General features: G+C 41.2%; 1 protein-coding gene and 1 non-coding gene across 2 annotated transcripts; both read right to left on the bottom strand.

Annotated features, from left to right (window-relative positions):
* Positions 1-4,225: 4,225 nt before the first annotated feature.
* mafba (MAF bZIP transcription factor Ba) lies at positions 4,226-7,647 on the bottom strand. The gene has a single exon (XM_088332723.1). The coding sequence runs from the start codon at positions 7,218-7,220 to the stop codon at positions 5,943-5,945; it is 1,278 nt and encodes a 425-aa protein (XP_088188849.1). The 5' UTR covers positions 7,221-7,647; the 3' UTR covers positions 4,226-5,942.
* Positions 7,648-15,301: 7,654 nt separating this feature from the next.
* Positions 15,302-15,484, bottom strand: LOC148370259 (U2 spliceosomal RNA). Its single transcript, XR_015850166.1, has one exon. It is a non-coding gene; the product is annotated as a U2 spliceosomal RNA (small nuclear RNA).
* Positions 15,485-20,487: the final 5,003 nt, after the last annotated feature.

The following is a 20,487-nucleotide window of genomic DNA, read 5'->3' on the forward strand; positions in this document are numbered from 1 at the left end:
CTCCATGAAACTGGCCAGTGATGTCATGTAAGAGTAAAAACGCCAAGTGCACTTGACCAAGGCCTTTACTGTAAAGTTCCGGTAAGCTCGAAGTAATAAAGCGCCCCCACTAACTCCTTCGACCATCTTACCAGGAAGTGATAGATGAGGAAGTGTACACGTCGATATGGAAGGCCTTGCGCTGAACTCAGAGGTTACAGTGCCGAGTGGGAGTGAGCAAAGAGCGATAGGAAGCCAGTTGGCGGCCCTGAAAATCACAGCTCGGCAATTGTAAAGACGCTGATCCCTCCATCGCCTCTTTCCACATTGCCCACCCCCATGCGCTTGATTTATTAATGGATCCATTTAATTATTTACTCCTGAGGAGCAGGCGACAGGCAAGTAGGCAAAGAGCAAAACAAAGTCTCCTTTACATGAGATGTTAATTCAGTGCTTGGAACATGTTTTGGGTGGGTGGTTCGGGTAGGTAGGTGGGTAGGTGGGTAGGTGGGTAGGTAGGTAGGTAGGTAGGTAGGTAGGTAGGTAGGTAGGTAGGTAGGTAGGTAGGTAGGTAGGTAGGTAGGTAGGTAGGTAGGTAGGTAGGTAGGTAGGTAGGTAGGTAGGATGGAGTGATAGATGGGTAAACAGGCGGGCAATTAGGCAGACAGTTGTGGACGTTGCGGTACCAGCCAGCATATGAAAAAAAGTATTACTTATGATCTGGAAAATACTGTACATTGGTAAGAGTGAGATGAAGAGGATACATTATATATAAAATCAGCAGTTGGTCAGATGAGAAAAGAGATATCAGGATCTAAAAAAAATGAATTGTGCAGAAGGATGGAGTGCCGAGAAGCTATTTTGAAATGAATTTTTAAAATGATATGAATGTACTAGCACGTCAGTCAAACATGTTTATTTCACATTAGAAATCTCACGCTTCAGTAGAGTTGTTACAACAAGAGCCTGACTTTATCCATTATAAAATTTACGGAGTGCATCCTTCAGAAGGATGTCAACAGTCACTTCAAACATAACTGTAAAGTTGGCCGTTTTGGGAATATGCATTTCTCATAATTCAGTCTAATGAAAATAACTTGTTTTTATATTCCTAAATATAAAAACAATCTTTCTCACACACACACACACACACACATAAAGTAACGTTTCAATAATGAGTGTAATTACATCTTTTGTATTCTTTTATTGTGAAGTCGTGCTCATATGTGTTCCTTTTCCTGTTTTCACTGACGAATAATAAACCACGCCTACCGTGTGGGAGGTTCTGTTCGACCAACTTTCAGCCTCGTGAGGTATGTGCAGCTGCGACCACGATGTAGTTTATAACTTAATATCTGTATTTTACTTATGTAATACAGCCACCAAAGAGTCTTTATAATGACTAACTTTAACAAAAACATACATTTAAGAAAACTGTTAGCAAGCATTGTAGTCAGGCATTGAAGCTCGTCAAAACACATGATTGAATGCAGGTTGTAAAAAGTATGCAGGGACTGAAGGAGAACAATTATAAAAGCTGGCAGATCTGCACAATAGAGTGGTCAGCGTGGGAGTGGTTATGTGTTTTATTCAGGGAAGTCTTACCAAATACTTTAAATCTGGTGCGCTAATGTGTGAATGGGTGAATTATGTAAAAATTGACTACTTCACAGCTATTTCTAAGGAACCTGTTGGGATTTGGAAGCAGCAAACAGAATTCCCGTAATGTTCTTTGGACCTTGTAGGGAAGAGCAGGACTACTATTTTGAGTTTTCGCAGGAAGAATTTTAATCAATAATTACCCCTGCTACATGTGGACTTGGAATGAGTGTTTAATAGGGAACATGTTTCTAATAACAATAAATTCAAACGAAATCATGATGTTTGTAATTGAGTGAAGAACCCTGTGATGAAGTAAACATCCCTTGGGTCTTGAAAAGTATAGGTGACCTCATAATTGGGAGAATATGAAACGGCGTTAGCCGTGTTGCTGGTGCTGAAGTGAGGATAAGGAAGCAGACAGCAGATAAGATCTCTGCAGGGGGCGTGAAAGTGTGACCGGAGACCAAAATCATTACGGAACGCCGGGTCAAAGTATCCTTGGCTCTGCTGCGTGATCCAGGTCCAGATGTGCGCTCTCATCTGTTCTAAGTCCCTCATCATCTTTGTTCTTCTTTGTTCTTCAACAGTTTCACTACATGAAAATACATGGTGTCCTAAAATATATTCACATGAAACAACCAATAGATTATTTTTGCTATTACAGATTTGATTTCGGAGTAAGAATGGCAGATACGGGGCTTACACTTGTACAAAAAAAGATTCTAGAAATGTGGAAATAAAGCTGAAGTGCAGAGTGTTCCACTCACAGATTCCCCAACACATCTTTGCACTTCAGCTTTATTTTCACATTTCTGAGATGTTTTAGTTTTTTAATTTTTATTTTCACAAGTGTAAGCCCACTATCTGCCATTCTTGCTCCAAAATCAAATCTCAAATGAAAAAAAAGTCTATTGGTTATTAAAAGTCAGAGTGTGTATACATTTTTTGGAGACTCCCTGTATATTAGGGTTACATCTCTTTTCAATGAGGGTATCCAACTTTTGAATTGCTAAAAATCGACACTTGTCCAAAATCTTTTATGAATTTGTAAAACAAATCTGTAAGTCCGCGACCCTACTGAGGATAAGCGGTGCAGCTAATGAGATGAAATCTGTAAGTTCCCTCCTTGGTATCAGACACTGGTACAAGTACCCGATGCTTTGAAATAAAGAATATAAGATTTGTGAGTCTTAGCGTGTGTATTGATCATCGGTCGGACACAATAAATATTCAAATTGAAATCTGTTATTTTGTATGTGTTTGTTTTATTTTGTTTATTTTACTTTTAAGTATACCTCAAATAGCCTAATTTTCAATATTTTTTGTATGGATCCTTAATCCTCAAATGAAGAGTTTCCTCACCAGTGCTGTCACCACCCTAAAAAAACACAAACAATTGTGGGAAAAAAATATGTATAGATATAAATATCGCCAATGAATGATGTGTATTTATTTTTGAATTCCCGACTCTGTTCTTGAACATAGTTTGCTGCTAAAGTATTTATCATTGCACTATAGCTAAGCACTTAAAACTTGAGCCATTCTCCAAACACTACGTTTTCATGATTATTTTTTTTCTTTTTAGACTTTTATTAGATTTTTATTCTGTAATGCCACGTCTAAAGTTATTACAAACACTGTTCACTCGTTCATATAATGAAAATTCTAATTTAATGTATATTCATATTTTATTTATCAACATTGTTCTTGAACGTGTGTTACTGCTGATGTGATTGCACAATTGCATTTTTGCTTTTCTCTTTTCAGTTGCTCAACGTTTTCATTTATTTTTCTCTTTTTTGTCTTCTGTTACATGTTTATCCTGTGTCACGTCCCAACTCGTTATAAACAATATTCACTACATTGTAATGATAATTCAATCCTAATTCTAATTGAATATGTATCTCAACATTTTCTCCTTCAAAGATGATGCCTCAGGGAAAATTAGAGTGTTGGTCACTCACCCATGGATGTAGGCAGAAATCCACCCGTCGCGCTTTTGCAGACTGCAAAAGCAGCACCCGGGAGGAAAAAAGTCAACTCGAGCCGCTCTCCTCCCGTGGCCTCATCTCTGTCCTTGAGAATGTGCAGACAACAGCCAGATAACACTCTGACACCAGAAAAGGCGCATCTCGACTTGTGCGTCAAGCTCCCTGCATGCGCCATAATTAACATTTCATCCACTCGCAATACGCACACACGCTGCATTCGCGCGTGAAAAAAGTGTGCATACCTGTATGTCATTCATAAATGCAATCAGCAATAATATGACCGCTGAGCATGCGTGACGGTTATCTTAACAGCAGGTGATCGCGTATTGGACCTTTTGGGTCTTTGCCTTTTTTTTTCATCTAGCTCGCATTGAGCCATTAAGTGTATTCAAAGCCATGCATGACCCTGCAAAAGATTCCCCTATTTTATGTAAATTGGAGGTTTTGGTATTACTATTCTTGTGTTGCAAGGTCAACATCTCGGCAAGTTTGCGCACAAGTTACAATTAAACCGAAGCTCAATGTGCACCTAAATATTGTAAATAAAAAGAAGTCAGTGTGCCCCGTTCGGATAGCATTTATGGATAAGTAAATGCCTTATAATGTTGATGTGCAAAAGACAATAATACAACAAAATGTACCAGAAAATTAAGTGCATTTACAAGTAAAAAGTCTGAGATGTTATTATTGCCATTTCAATGACTTTAATAAGCAAAATAGGAAACAATTTCTTCCCCCCAAAAAACGAACCCCAAAAATAAGACAAAACAGAAACCAGTCTGATTGAAACATTTCCAATTAAAGAGTTGAACTATATTATGCATATAAACAGGAGTGAAAATTGAACCCCGACATGACAAAACGCTGAAAACAAAACAACAACCCGCTGCTGCAGTTTCAGGTGGATTTCAACACAGTTGAAAAATTAAAACAGGGGGAAAAAAGATTGAGGAATTGCACGACATGTCGGCAAACACGCTCTTAAATGCAAGCACCACGCATGCGCTAGCTTCCATATCTGCACAGTCTGTTAATTTAAATCAATAAAAATAAAACACGATCTTTATGGAACTATGCATCTGGCCAGCAGAACCAGAATAATCAAATAATAACATGACAGAATGAAATCAACACGTCATGGCATAATAGATGTTTTCATTTCGAACATTTGCCCGTCTGGTATCCCCCTTTTTTGCTGACCTGCAGAAAAAAAAATCAGAAAAACTTCGCACAACGTCATTAAGAAATGCGTTGACGAGGCTTACAGGCCGTCATTTATTATTATTGTTGTTATTATTATGTTTATCGATTGAGTACTTACCTCAGAGAAAGGTCCTACACATATCACGTGAAATGTTGTATTTACTTTCCAAATTTTCACACTGGGTTTGGTTGTAATTTTGCAAAAAGAAAATAATAGTAATAATAACGTTGCCTTTTTGTTTTTTTAATTAATTCCTGAAGCATCATCTTGTTTTTCTGGAGGGGATCAGTGCAAATGTCAAAATGAAAACTAATAATAATGACAATAACCTCAATAACAACATGCCCAAAAATCATCATCCAAAAGTGCACTCGCCGCAAAGTTTGTTTGATTTGTTTTCTCACGGCAAACAAACACAGAACGAAAGTGCACGCCTCTCTCAGTCCCGCAAATGAGAAACGATAATAAAAGGTACAAAAAATATGTATAAATGAGAAACTAAACTCAAAAGAACAGAAGTACAGACCAGCCTTCTCGATCGTGTGCTCTTTTGCGATAGCGTAATATTTACAAGCCCCAAATGTCACCTTCCCCCTCTCCTTCCTCCCCACAGCCGCGAGCATAAGACACTATATGATATGATGCTACACGGACAGTCCTGCTGTTCTGTCCCCGTCATAACAAAAATCCCCCCCCCCCCCCCCAAAAAAAAAAGCGTAGATCAACGGCATGCTCTTATTCATATCACGAAATGAAGAAAAGTACAAAATAGATATTATTACCATACATGTCCAGCATGCAGGATTAATAATATTTAATGCGTGTTTGGTGTCTTTATATATGGGAATTTAATAAACAAGCAGGCAAGAAATCAATGAGATGTTGCATAAAACGTCCTCCTCGACACGCTTGCATAAAGTGGAGTCTTGCTTGTTTGGGGATTTTTTTTTCATGTTGAAGAGTGTTCTGGACACCAGGCCCCTTTCTGCGGTTCACGTATGAGGGCCAAAGTTCATCTTGATTTATTTATTTATGAGGAGGGAATTTCAAGATGGATATAAACACGAATAACATGTAATAGGTGGTAGTTTATCTTCGAGGCGGCCCAAACTGTTTCTGGTTCGGGTCGTCTGTGTTCAGACTCACATTCTGAAAAAAAAAAAGCCTCACATGAAGAACTCCGGCGAGGATGGGTTGTCGCTTGTGGATCCCGCCTCACGGAAACCGCCTCCCCCACTGGGCCCCGAACCCGACCCGGCCAGCTTCTCGCATTTAAGTTTGTAGGCGTCCCGCTCCCTGGCCAGCCGGCCGATCTCCGCCTTAAGCTGCTCCACTTGATTCATCAACTGCGTCTTCTCGTTCTCCAGGACGTGTTTTTGCTGCACGCGCTTGAACCTGCACGACTGTGCGTAGCCGCGGTTCTTCAGGGTCCTGCGCTTCTGCTTCAGGCGGATGACCTCATCCTTGGTGAAGCCGCGCAGGTGTCTGTTGAGCTCGCGCACCGACATGGACACCAGCTGGTCGTCCGAGAAGCGGTCCTCCACGCTCAGCCCGCCGCCAACGCCGGCTGAACCGTGGTGCGCCGCGGCCGCTGAGGTGCCCAAGTGGCTGTGCGTGTGGTGGTGCGGGTGGAGGTGATGATGGTGGTGGTGGCGGTGGTGGTGTACTTCTGGGGACACCGGGGACGGACTGTCGGGGTCCTGACTGGCGCTGCTGCTGTGATGATGGTGCTGGCCGTGCGCGTGGCCGTGCGCTCCTGGGTGACCCGCGGCCAACTCGTCAGCGTGGTGACCCTGCATGGGGTTTGCGTACGGGTGATGATGTTGTGGGTGGCCGTGGTGGTGGTGCGGGCCCCTGTAGCCCTCGAAGGCTCCTTGCTGCTGCTGCAGTTGTTGGACGTGCGGGGGTGGCGCATGGCCGTGGGTTCCCGCTCCTATCAGGGCCTCCACTGCATCCTCTGGGGTCAGGCTGAGGGTTTGAGGGTCCATCTGCTGGTGGTAACCGCCCCCTCCACCACCTCCACCCGGTAACCAATACAACTCCTCAAGGTGGTTCTTCTGCTCCGTGGGGCTGAAGCTGGGTGAAGAAGGGACCGAGCTGCAGGGCGTGCTGATTGGCGTGGAGGACACAGAGCCCTGCGGCTGGAGGCGGTTGCACTGACGCACACCGGCGCGTTCTAGGCCGGCCAAGCCTTCTTTTTTGACGTCAAACTTCATCAGGTCGAAATCGTTGACATATTCCAGGGCTAAGGGGCTGCTCGGCAGCTCCGGGCCCATGCCCAGCTCCGCACTCATGCCGCCGTCGCGAGTCTTTTGCAGGTAGGCGAAGGAGCCGGCGAGCGTCGCCAAAACGGATTTGGGGAGCAGGGTCTCTTCTCTCCCTTCTTGTTTCATGCAATAGTTCTTTCTGTTCATCCAGCGCAGCGCACTGACTTGCTGTAGCATGAAACACCTTGAGGGGGGGTTGGGGGTGGGGGTGGTGTAGGTGTAAGTGTAGGTGGGAAGTGGCGTAGGAGAGGTATGGAGTTTTAGATTAAGCTCTGCTTACTCTTGGCATCGCGTAGATTTCTGCAGCCTGGCAAGAGGTCATTTGGAAGTCCCAGCAACTCTCAAACGAGACAAGAACTGGAAACAAAAAGCAAGTTTGCTCGCCACGACAGGCACCAGTCCACGTTGAAACTTGCTGGTAAGTCCTCGTTTTCTCCAGGAAACATCAAAGGAACACAAGCAAAAAAAGTTAAATAGGGCGTGTGCCTTTCGATGAAAAATGCAGCGTCTTTTTTTTCCTTTTTCTTGTTTGTTTGTTTTTATAATTTTCTTCCCTCCAGCTCTGCACCGCAGAGTTTTTACGCCTCTCCCTCTTTTGCGCTCTGGTATCTAGCGAATGCGCTCGCAGCCCGCCTGCGCTTTATGCTTATAGTTTGCAGTGACGTGGCTCATAGGCGGGACCTGACGCGCCCCTTCCCACCAATGGGAGCTCTACCCGCACTTGAAATAGAGGAAAGAGAGCGGGAGGAGCGACCAACAGGCAGTCAGCTGACTGGGCGCGCTCGTATGGTGCATGGTACCGCACCAAGGCGCAACCCGTTTTCTCATGTATCACCTTTTGATCCTCTGCTCAGCCGAGTCTGCCAAGATTTAAACAAGCACAAAACCTAGGCTCAATTTGGGACCACAGATGCAACCAGTCTAAAATTTGGACGTAGTACGCAACTCTAAAAAAGTACTGTGATTTTGTACTTGCAGTCAACTCGTACGCAGCTATTATTGTTGTTTATTTATTTTTTTAAATTGGCTTTTTTTTGGTCATTTATATACATCTTTTTGTTTATATTCAATCAAAATTGACTCCGTGTGAGTGTTCTATTTTGCGTCTCCCATGTGATCATCCAGATCAGATTCAAGAATGCCCTCTTGCGGCCATATTGGCCAACTGCCGAAAAAACTGCGAAGACGCGAAGCGGGCAATTTGGTTTAAAATGTCCTTGGAATACTTTCACACTTTATAGAATTCTGTATAAGAAGTTTTGGTCCACCTTGATGTCACATCAGTTGTGACAGCGGTGATCACGCACCCCTGAAAAAAATCTCAACCAGTCTGTGGTAAAAAAAGAAACGCATATCTCGATTTAATTTTTTGAGTTTCGGAATTCTCTTATATAGGGCCTTAATCTGATATTTTGAACACCTGAACCCGATAAATCAATCGTCATTCTGTTTTTCAAATATCTGCTGATGTTTTTGTTGTCAATGTGTCAATTTCCTATAAAATGTATTTGTTGTAAATCAAATTAAATGGTAATAACTACAATGATTATTTGTCACAGGCAATAATTAAATCACACACGCACCTCTTATTGAGGGTGACATCGGATATTATTAGAATATATGGAAATGTTTTATAAATTATGTATGCAATTGAAACAGTGTAACCACGTGGAATGACTCGGTAGAATTCCCTTATATAGAAGCGTGGCTAATTTTTAATCCGTTAAGAATGATTGATAATTTTTGGAAAGTAAAAATATTATTTGTAAGGTTTTAGAATAGAATAGAATAGAATAGAATAGAATAGAATAGAATAGAATAGAATAGAATAGAATAGAATAGAATAGAATAGAATAGAACTAATTTAAAGTGAATTGAATTGCATTTTTGTCATTGTATCATGAAACAAGCACAACAAATTTAAGTGCCGCCCTAATTATGTAACATTTTCATTATGAAACACAATAGTTTAAGATAATAAATAAATGCTAATAGAATAAAAAATAAGTAGTATTAACAAAAATAGACTTATTAATTTGCCTGAAAATAAGTCGATGTAAATTAAATTAATAATGGACATCTTTAGGCGAACGTTTCATCTAAAAAAATATATATAAAAGTACAAATAAAGAGGTGCACATCCGAGCAAAAACGAGCAGCTCCTGCAAGTTTTCCTACGCGGCCAGGCCGGGCCGATCTAGGCCGAACCGGCCCTGTTAGGTGGTCCAGAATCCCTCCCTGGCCGGATCACAGTCCGGGCGCTGGTATTTAAACAAGACTGACGGTGGCTAATAATGGAGGAAAGAGATGATAATAAACAAAAAAGAAAAAGAAAAACGTTAGTGTCAGCATCACATTGGAGGTTAATGATCTATTAAGTGATGTGCGCTTATGGACTGTGGCAGGGGGTGAAAAAAGTGTCGATGTTTGCTTATTCGCCTCCCCTAATGAGAAGCATCCTACAGATTCTGGGAGCAAGGAATAAAATCTGCCTTAAATTGTTGCATTCAGCAGTTGCAGCTTGCAATCGACGTCTCGCTTTTCACCTTGTTCTGCACGCCGCGCGTCGCTGCATCTATAACGGGGGAGAGAACCCAGCCAGGACTTGGGTCCGAATCCATGCCATGTAAAGTGATTTTGGGACACAAACCCGACAGGTATTTCTCTCTCTCTCTCCTTAGTTTAATTTTAAACACGTTTTGAGTGCGTCTGGTCGCTTCAATTTTGAAGGAGTATTTCAAGGCTGCATGATGAAAACATGTGGGATTCTTTTTCTATAGCACTGTAATTATTCTTCTTTTTATTGTTCAAAATATAAACGACCGTGATAACCAGATTGCATTTATTGCATCTCGTAAAAAAAAGAAGTTGAGTTTCCCGAAGCGCAGACGGCGGCGTGCGTTTTAATTGGCCATTAAGAGCGTGCACTTACTCAGGCATTCTTGTTTACTGCAGACGGATCGACTTGGTCGCTGAAAACATGCATTATTAAGCCACTGTCTGCATGTGTAAACAGGGCCAGACGAGCGTGTGGCTGGGAGGTAAGCCGCATACACTCGTGTCCGCGCACACGCCGCGCAAATGACTTCAAACTCTTTAATATAGACCCAGTTTCGATTAAACAGTGAAGATACTGCACCTTTTTTATTTCATACCAACGTTTGCTCAAAGTCTTCCCCATCAACTCAGCAAATGCCCATCAGTGTTATTTAAGAGTTGCATGCGCGTGTTGATTCCTTGCGCCAGGGTGCCCCCGGTGGTGTGTTGATTCATTGCAAACGTCTTAAATGGGAGCATCAACCTCATTGTATGTTTGATTAGCGTCACAAATAATGTCGGATTCTGAAAATTATATAACAGGTAGGGAGGTCAGGGTAATCTGTAAGATTTTTGACAATTTAAATAACAAGAAATGAAGGTGACATTGAGTTTGGCTACATAATACAAGAAGTAAAAGTGACAATTAATCTGCAAGAGCTAATGCACATTGCAATACTTTATATAGCGTTTTTTTTATTTCCAGGAGTTTATTTTGTGGAAATATAAATATATGCAAAGCATTGAGATCCTAACAAGAAATTGAGGGAACTGCTAACAGCGATAAATATAACATAGAACCACAGTTTTCATGAAGTTGCATCAATGATGCATAAACATTAAATTTCAGTGAGGACTTAAACATTTAGTGCTGATTGTTTTAATGTCCACAATGTTATTATCAAGGACAATAAACACTAGCCAATGCTACTCTGATCACTTGATAGGTGGCCACTAAATGGATTTATTTATTTATTTCTGGTTTAACGTTGTGGAAACATTACCAAGTTACTTGACCTAGACTTGTGTGAGAACACAGTATTTGCGTTTTCTTAATGGCGCTTTGAATTTCAAATGCAATGTTAGTATGTTTTTTTGTGTGTGTGTGTGTTGTTTTATCACAATCTTATGTCAATGTGTTGAATTTCTTTTTTTTTTTAGTGGTCTCATTTACTTTTTTTTCTCTGAATACGAGCAGGAAGATTGTATTCTTCCTTGTGCATTTTAGCACTTGTTTTCGGTTGCACCACACAATACAGCGATACTTAGTAATACTCACTGTCCCTTTAAAATGGGCCTTCATTTTAATCATCACTAGACTATATTTGAATTTCCTCCATTGTATTTTGTATTGACAGATTCCAGTCGTTGGTACAAGCCGTGCGGAGCACATAGGATTTTTATGAAAAACGGAGACCCCGAAAAAATTCTTGTGCGAGGGTCAGCTCCCCCCTCCGGCCGTTGCCCTGCCCACCCCGGGTCATTTATCACGGTGCAGGAGGGGAGTCCCCGGGCCTGCAGGCCCCTGTCAGCCGGCGCAATCGTCTCTTTGTGGCTCGAAGCAAACAAGTGTCGGATCAGCAAAAGTCTATTAAAGCCTGGTGGGCCTTTCTCAGCCAATTGGGTGCGGGTCAGTGAGCCGCTCTCCGAGTGCTCTTTGTGTCGCCGCCATCAGATGACACCTATCCCCTCAAGATTAATGATACGAAGCAGCCGCTCGCTTCTTACGGGTCGCGGTCGGACCCCGTTCCCGTCGCGGTGCCCTTCTTTTTTGCTGCTCATCACGCTTTACTTTTCTTCTCTTGGTTAGCAATGGTGGACTGTGAGGGCCTGAAAGGCAATCTGTGCTGGCCTAAAAATATTTGAATCATCCATCCATTTTCTGCACTGCTTTTCTTCAGTGCTGGAGTCTATCTCAGAAGGTAGGGGACACCCTGACCCGGTTGCCAGCCCGTCGCAGGGCGCACGATGACATACAACTCTCTTGCTCATTCATACCTAGGGACAATTCAGACCGACCAATTAACTTGACATGCATGTTTTTGGAATGTGGGAGAAAATCGTAGTGCCTGAAGAAAACCCACGCAAGCACGGGGAAAACGGGCAAACTCCGCACAGCAAGGCTGGTAGCTGGATTTGAATCCTTAACCTTAGAACTGACATCTGAATCATGTGATGTTGATTATATTTTGTCCATCAATATTGCTAAATAGCTCAAATTGTCTTCCAGCTTCCTTTTAATGATTCTCCCTGGTTGCCCTGCCTCCAAATGTGTACTTTTAGATTCAAGCATTTAACAAATCACATTCCCGCCATTGGTGGCACAGGAATCTACCCAGAGCGTTGTTCACGATTAAATGGTAAATGGTCTGCATTTATATAGCGCTTTTCAAGTCAATGACCTTCCAAAGCGCTTTACAATGTGCTTCACGTTTACCCATTCACACTCACACGCGCCGACCAGTGAAACTAGATGCAATGGGAGTGTGCTGGATCTTATCCACTAGATTTTTGTTTCTCAACTGGTGAAAAAGGACCCAAAAGTGGGTAGCTGACCAATTTTAAGTGGTTCACAGGCCGTTGCAAATAGTGCTAAGAAGAAAAAACAGAGAGTCAATTACATTTCTTAACAGTAGATAGAGATAATGCCTTGCATGATCTCTTCTTCCAGTTCAGCCAATCGGCACCGTCTCATAACATCTGATTGTGATTTTGTTGGTTTTATTTCATTTATCTGCCCATAAAAACATAAAGACAAGTCCTAAGAAAGTTTTTAATAAGAGGAAGGAAAAGTGGGAAAACTGACACACCGACTGAGTAGAAGAAGGAAATAATTGCGAAATACCAAATTAGAGTACGAGTGCCATTGAAGCGCTGCTGGTGGTACACTCAAAATTTTGTATTTTTAGCTTTTACCTGTATATTAATTTTCATTGTATGCCTTTTTTTATAGCTTTAAATTAATTATTTTTTTTAACTTCTTTTAGTATTTGTATATTGTACAGCAGTTTTAGGGGCTCGCTTGTATTCCATGTAGGCTTATATACCGGTATTTATGTACTTAAAATAGCGTGCCCCTTCCTTATTTAGGATTTTCTTCGCCTGATTATGAATGCAGCTTGTTTTAAAGGTTGAATGTCGGGTCATTGAGTAAGAGTTTTTGGTTTGAACAAATTTATTGACACTAATAACAGCAAACAAACAACGTGAGGCCCGAACAGTGTCAATAGATTTGTCCAGGCCAAAGTCCCGCGATTGTTTTTCGGCCTGAACAAATCTATCGACACCAACAGCAGCAAACAAACAATGTGAGGTTCGAACAACCCCTCTCGACAATCTCAACAGCAATCAAGCATATTCACAATTTTGTTGTATCTGACAATATGACGTTTTAATAATTTTTCCTGACATATTTAACATCAATTAAGCAATTTCGTTATATCATATCCCAACAATATGAGTTATTATCGACACTTTAACATTCACAATTTCCTTATATCATGTTCTAACAATATGAGGTTTGAACATTTTTTATCGACACTTTTAACAGCAGTTAACTAATGTGTAAAGGACAATACTATTGTGTAAGGGTCTAGCTCTGTCTTCTCAAGTGGGATTTCATCCCACCCTCCCAAGCAGCATCCTCCAGTCCTCTGCCCGGGATGGGTCCTCTCCCTTCTTACTTCTACCTTTCACAACCAGGCCGTTGCTGCTGGGACCCCCATAGTGGAGCTCCGGTTCCCCCCTCCGGGTGGTTATGGCTGCATCCTAGGCTTGCCGCTCGCAGATTGTATGGTATCTGCAGCCATTCGGAGCACAGCCAAGGGGGGGATCTGCCTGCACCTCCTTACCAGCAGGTTTCTGGGGGTCCACATGGCGTCTTTGATGGCGGCGAAATTGAGCCAGTCCTTGGCAAAGTCGTTCTGTGACCTTTTCGACCGACTCACCCCGTAAAGCACGTACTGTGCATCAGGGACCTCCCTTGCTGGCAAGTCCGGGAATTTTCCTAGGTGGTAGGCCATTGCCCACAGGTCCTCGGCAGCGCTGCATTCACAAAAAAGGTGCCTCACCGACTCATGGGCGCCACAGCCAGGTCGAGGGCATATCGAAGTCGCTGACATTCCTCGGTGGTGCATTACGGCTCTGACTGGGAGAACCTCATGAGCCACCATCCATGACAGGTCCCGTAGTCTGTTTGGGAGGGCAGGATGATTCACGTTGCTCCAAACCGTTGTAGGTTTGCCAAACGCAAGCCCCCGCACAGGACTCACTGTTGCTCACACTTGCACAATAGCAATAAGGGCCCTGTGGTTTTGTAAAGTGTGACATTCTTGTGTTTCTAAATCCAATTTCTTTAAAAAGCCCCGAATAAAGAGATGTGTTGGTGGCAAGTTAAAGGAAACTGGAATCAAATAATTGTTTGGTACAAGCTTTAGCTTCCGCAAGTACGAGCCCATCCAGAACCAGGTCATCGCTTGACTTTTCGGGTTAATGGGTGGGCCCATAGCGTTTTGGAAGTGGAGGGAGACATATTTGCTCCCCAGGAAAAGCTGGAGGTCAGGCACTCCTTTCCCCCCTTTTTCCTTTTTCTTTTTCATTGTATCTCTTTTTATCCTTTACCACTTTGAGCCCCAGATGAAGTGAAAGATGGCTCAGTCCAGTTGTAAAAGCATGTTTTATTTTGGGCATAAAAACTGAACTGATTGATAAAAGCAGTGGGAGGATGATCGCTTTGATGATTAGGACCTTCCCCTCTATTGTCAGTTTTCTTAGTGTCCAAAAAACAAGTCTTTGCTTGACTTTCCTTGTCACATTGTCCCAGCTGGTCTCGCCTCCTCCATCCGCATTGAATTTTATCGCTAGAATTTTCTGGTCTGTCTTTAACACCGTCAGTGGGAGTCCTGCCTTTTCTGTCTCTGTCCACGGTCCATAAAACTTCGCTTGTGATTTTTCTCTATTGAGCCTTGACCCATACAGGTCGGTCAAGTCAAGGGCTCTTCTAACGGATACGAGGTCAGTACATAAAATATTAAAATCATCCATGTACAAAACACACTTGGTAATTTGTCCCCCACTTCCTGGGATATTGATCCCTTCGACAAATCTATCTTTTCTTAAAATTTGTGCCAGAGGTTCAATTCAAAGAATATAGAGAAGGGGGGACAAAGGGCAACCTTGATGTACACAGCAATTGATCTCGATTGCTTCCGATAAATTCCCGTCAATCATGAATTTGCTGTACATGTCTCAGTATAGCAGTCCCACCCACTCGATTTTTTAAGGGGGTGATTTTTAAGGGTTATTGTTCTATCTTCGTTATTCATTATCCATTATCCGGTATGGTCAGTTCATAATACTCTACAAAGCCTAGGAGCCGGGACACTTACTCTCAGCCAAAAGGCCAAGCTTAGGTCCTAGCCCCAAAGCCTTGCTGCGATCATTGCGAACGCACTGTTCCCAGAGGTACTGCAATACCGGGCCGATGCGTGGAGTGGACAGAGCAAGCTCTTATTCTATCTCCGGAATTCAAAAATCAAAGCTGAATCTAAATGTCCTTCATTAAAGTACACAGTCCAGAAAGCTGAGGATTTACTGCAGGTAATCACCATAAGTACAGAATCTTGATGAAACGGCATTCGGTCTTATCTCATTATCACACTATATTTGATCACGGTGCTAGATATGTTAAAACAATGAGAAAAATAAAAGTGATTAAATTTGTTTGATTTTTTTCAGCTTAAATTAAGCATTGCAAATTGTTTTGAAAACATGCAATGCCTTTCCCTTCCCAAAATGCTTAGAAATGATAAATCAAGACAAATTTAATTTCTTCTGGAAAAATAGTCCGTCAATTTTTCTTAGGTCGAATGAAAAAAGTCAAACTCAGAAATTCTAAAAATATTCTTGTAATGGGATCAGAATTTGTATTTTGGAATTTACGTAAAAAATGTTTTACCTTCATTATTGGCAATTGAAAACCTCTTTGTGTCTTTAACTCTGCTAAACACTTGTTATACCTAATAAATTAATATTCTACGTTGGAATATGTTGAATGCATAGCAAGCTTCGTTTATGAAATGTCTTTTTTTTGCACAAAAAAATGATAAAAGTAACTGATCTGTTCTACAACCAAATTGCAAAGTCATTGCGGAGTGCACGAGATTCCAAACTAAATGAGGAAAGGGGCATTGTGGGAAGTAATTTGGTTGTCTTAAACTGAATAAAGAGAATGGCAAAGTGAAATATCTAAAATATACAAATTTTAAAAATTATAAATAAAAAAATACCTTACTATTGCTACCCAATTCTAACGTTGTTGCTACCATTAATATGCAATTGAGGTCAGCGAAAAAATTTATCGATTGATCGCTGATTGCACAATTAAGCTAACACATTTTTAATTTTGTCCTTATATAAGGCACACCGTATTATAGTGTGTACAATTAAATAACTGTCCAATTTGTGTTTTTTTGGGGTGCACCATGTTGTCTGGAAAATAGGGTATTTGATTTTTGAAAAGACTTATCAATTATGAAGTATTCATTAGCAATATATTGAACCATTGCTCTTCAACGAGGACCACAACATTTATTTATGTAATGATACATTGAAATGAAGCTCCTCCCTGTCAGAAATCTGTTCCTAACAGACATGATCCTTTTTACCTAATGAATCGGAATCAGGTTGATTACCGATTTCCAAACGTAAATCCCAATCCCAGTAGTCGTCCTGGGCCTCAAGAGTCTCCGAGCAATCTGGAAATCTTCCAGCCGCCTTTCCCCAGTTCCACGTCGCTTCAGCGATGTTTCCAGTAATGACTGCAGGTTAAGTGCACGTCCCGGAGCCCGGCAGAGGCAGCTCTATCCCTCGCCTGGGACATGACTCAGCACAGCTCGGGTCATCCGGCCATTTGCCTGACCGCCGGACCACACCCGGCCTACTCTAAAGCCGCAGGAGCTCCTCTTGTCTTCACTTACATCATGTCATGCGAAAGGTAGTTTCATTTACCGGCTGATTGTTTCCTGAAACACGGCCTCAGGCCTACCCCCGTAACTATTTGACATCTCGTCTATATGTGTTGTATTTCAACTGTTCTATGATGGACTTGAACGTATAAAGCAGGATACAACTACAAAAACACGTATTTGGACATATAGGCCACATTGAAAATAAAAATGACGAATATTCTTCCTTAAGCTGAACATCATGCTGGTTATAAGTATTATCTTTCAAATTTCCCAAGAGATATTTATGGAATAAGTTGCAAAAATAAAAAAATAAAAATGCACAGGATTCCATTAAATAGATAGATGAAAAAAAGAAGGAAGAACAAAAGGAAATAAGAAGAAAAAGCAAGCAAGCAAGAAAGAAAGAAAGCCAATTTTGATCCCAAGGTACTGTGTATACATCTATACATCCACCTATTCAACGATATATACATCTATATATCCATGTATTCATCGCTATAATATTATTATTTTTATTATGGTTGTATCATCTATATATATATGCATATCTGTCTTTATAATTCATCCTCCTATCTATCTATCTATCTATCTATCTATCTATCTATCTATCTATCTATCTATCTATCTATCTATCTATCTATCTATCTATCTATCTATCTATCTATCTATCTATCTATCTATCTATCTATCTATCTATCTATCTATCTATCTATCTATCTATCTATCTATCTATCTATCTATCTATCTATCTATCTATCTATCTATCTATCTATCTATCTATCTATCTATCTATCTATCTATCTATCTATCTATCCATCTATCCATCTGTCTGTCTTTCTGTCTGCCTAATAGTCTGTCTTTCTAGCTAGCTAGCGTTCATTCAACCAGACAGCAACCAACCTACCAACTACATAAAAATTCAAATGAAACCAAGCTACTTACGTAACCATCCATTCCCAAACCAAATCAACTCAACCTACCTACCTACCTACCTACCTACCTACCTACCTACCTACCTACCTACCTACCTACCTACCTACCTACCTACCTACCTACCTACCTACCTACCTACTTACCTACCTACCTACCTACCTACCTACCTACCTACCTACCTACCTACCTACCTACCTACCTACCTACCTACCAACTGACCTACTTGCCAACCTACCATTGATCAATGATTTGAAGTTATATTATATGAACTTAGGTGTGCTGGCAGTCCATCCCCTCAACTTGTTTCCGTTCTTATAAATTTTCTCACATGTGTGTTTCCTGGTACAGGAGCATTTCGTGCAAACAGTTACAGATTGGAAATCATCGGCCCTTGGCAGTCAGTGTCATTACTCACGCAGATTGAGAGAGACTGCGGCCGTACACGTCCCGGGGTATCCCTCCGCATCCTCATACAAAGGCCAGGTACATGCACACACATGCATGCATGGACATTTGTGTAGGTGGTTCATTTGTAAGGCTGGCATTTTTCAACTGGGGCCCCCGCACTACACATTGACTTTTGACTCAAATTCTGTTTTTTCCTAAAGCCCTCTCTCTTACCTATTCTATTCTAATTTGTCCTAATGTTTCCTTTCTCTTTTTGGTCTCCTTTCCAGGTTGGTAACTTCATAAAGTCGAGTGCAGATAGGTCGCCAAAGTCCTGGCTAGAGATGAAGATGCAATGTGAAATTGGAGCCATGCTCTATATATTTGTCTCCATTTTCAAATATAGCACACTGTATGAATGTAGAAAAAGAAGAGCTTCTGTCAAAAGGGCAGACACCTGTGGACCACTTAGTGAAGTCGTGGCAGTAAAGAAAAAGATTAAAAAATATACTCCTCGGTTTAAAAACGCATTCTCATTATTTCCTGGTGATGTCGCATAATGTTTTGTGTTATCTTGATTTTACTGTTAAAGTTAAAACTGAAAAATAAATACTTTATATAAAATCAGAAATACACCGTGGGGGATTAAAACCTAAATATGTCACGCTTGATCATGAATCATTGTATTTGTGGTTTATGTAATGACTCGCCTAGATTTTCAAAAATGTTGATGTTGCAGCACAGAAAACAGCTATTCCAGTGTTCTGGTTGGTAGGTGGGTTGGTTGGATCCCCTAACCACGAGTTTTGCAGGGCACCCTTTCCTGTGGTGTGGCTTGGGCAAGTGGAGCCTGGTGGCGCCCATCCCTCTCCAGCCTAACATATTTTTCCACCTTGTCTCGAACGGGGAACCTTTCGCATGTCAGGCAAATGTGCAAACCACTGCAGTACAGAAACACATAGAGGAAAACACTAGCATGTATAGTATATAGTAAATGCACCCAAGCACAAAACTGCACAGTACAAACAATATTGAGTTATTTTTATATGCTCATCATGCCACATTAAAGAAAAACTGTGAGTGATATAGCCTTTAAGCTGACAGACATCAACCCGTCCAACCAGGAGGAAAATTAAGAACTAAATTCCAGATATTGAGGTAGTTTACCTAGAAAAATGAGTATTCATATCTAATTTATTGACTTATTTTGAAAAAAGTTGCTGCTAAAAGTCAGTGCACGACTTTTCATAGCACCATTGTCTTGATTCTTGCAACTTTGGCCAGTCTCCAAGCAGTACCTTGAAAATGTTTTGTATCATAACACTTTTTAAAATCAAATTTTTCACTTGGGTTTTTTATTGCATGTTTATCCTGGAGTTTCATGTCCAGAGGTGGGTAGAAATGGAGTACATTTACTTGTCATGGATGCCACAGTGCCCAATTGGCCCCGCCCATGGACACCAGCTGAAACGCGTTGACAGATTGCTCCCTGACTACTTAAACGCTGTCTGTGAGTCACCTGGGGTCGGAGCGTCTGCGAAACTCCTGCTAAACTCTGTTGTGATACATCAAGCCCTATGAATCTCCATTTTGCCTGTGTTTTTTGCTCTTATTTTGCCAAGCCCTGTGAATCTCTGTTTTTGCTTGTGTTTTGCTCCTGTTTTGTTCTCGCCCCATTCTGTTTGATTTTGACCACTTCCTCGTTCCGATCAATCTACTTCCGCGACCAACGATCCCCGGATCGAGTGTGCGGTCATTCCTCTTCTCCCCAATAAACTGTGAATAACGTTACGCGATTGGGTTCTGCTTCCTGTCCTGGTTCGTGTTATTACTCCGTTACATTAACTTGAGTACGTTTTGGATATTTTGGACTTTTTAAATCCCTATACTTTAACTTTTACTTGAGTAAATACAAAGGAAAAAAACGATACTTAGGCAACATTGAAGTCGTTACTTCGTTACATAATAAATCCGCTCCACGTAAGTACGCATCTGTCTTTATTATGACGGAGACCTCCAGCAGGCTCTACCATGTTTAACCAATCAAACATAGCAGCTTCGTCATGCGATAATATTCAACTTGAGCGGGGGTAAATTTGTTTACGGAATAAACGGATCGAAAATGTTACTTAGCAAACCCAAATACAAAAACACAGAAGAGGAGCACTTGAATTTACCTTACTTAATTTTACTTTTAAATTAAATGTATTGTTGATTGAATGGACTTTGATGATTATATGATTGAATTGTTGTTTAAGAAAATCAATAAATATGACGTTGCTACAGTTACTCAGTACTTGAGTAATTTTTTGACCGAGTACTTTTTTACTTGTAATCAA

Source organism: Urocampus carinirostris, chromosome 3 (assembly GCF_059441175.1).
Source record: "Urocampus carinirostris isolate Australia breed hairy pipefish chromosome 3, RoL_Ucar_1.0, whole genome shotgun sequence".
NCBI lineage: Eukaryota > Metazoa > Chordata > Actinopteri > Syngnathiformes > Syngnathidae > Urocampus > Urocampus carinirostris.

Bases quoted from the DNA above. Each gene is read 5' to 3' on its own strand.
- mafba (XM_088332723.1), bottom strand. From the start codon at position 7,220: ATGCTACAGCAAGTCAGTGCGCTGCGCTGGATGAACAGAAAGAACTAT.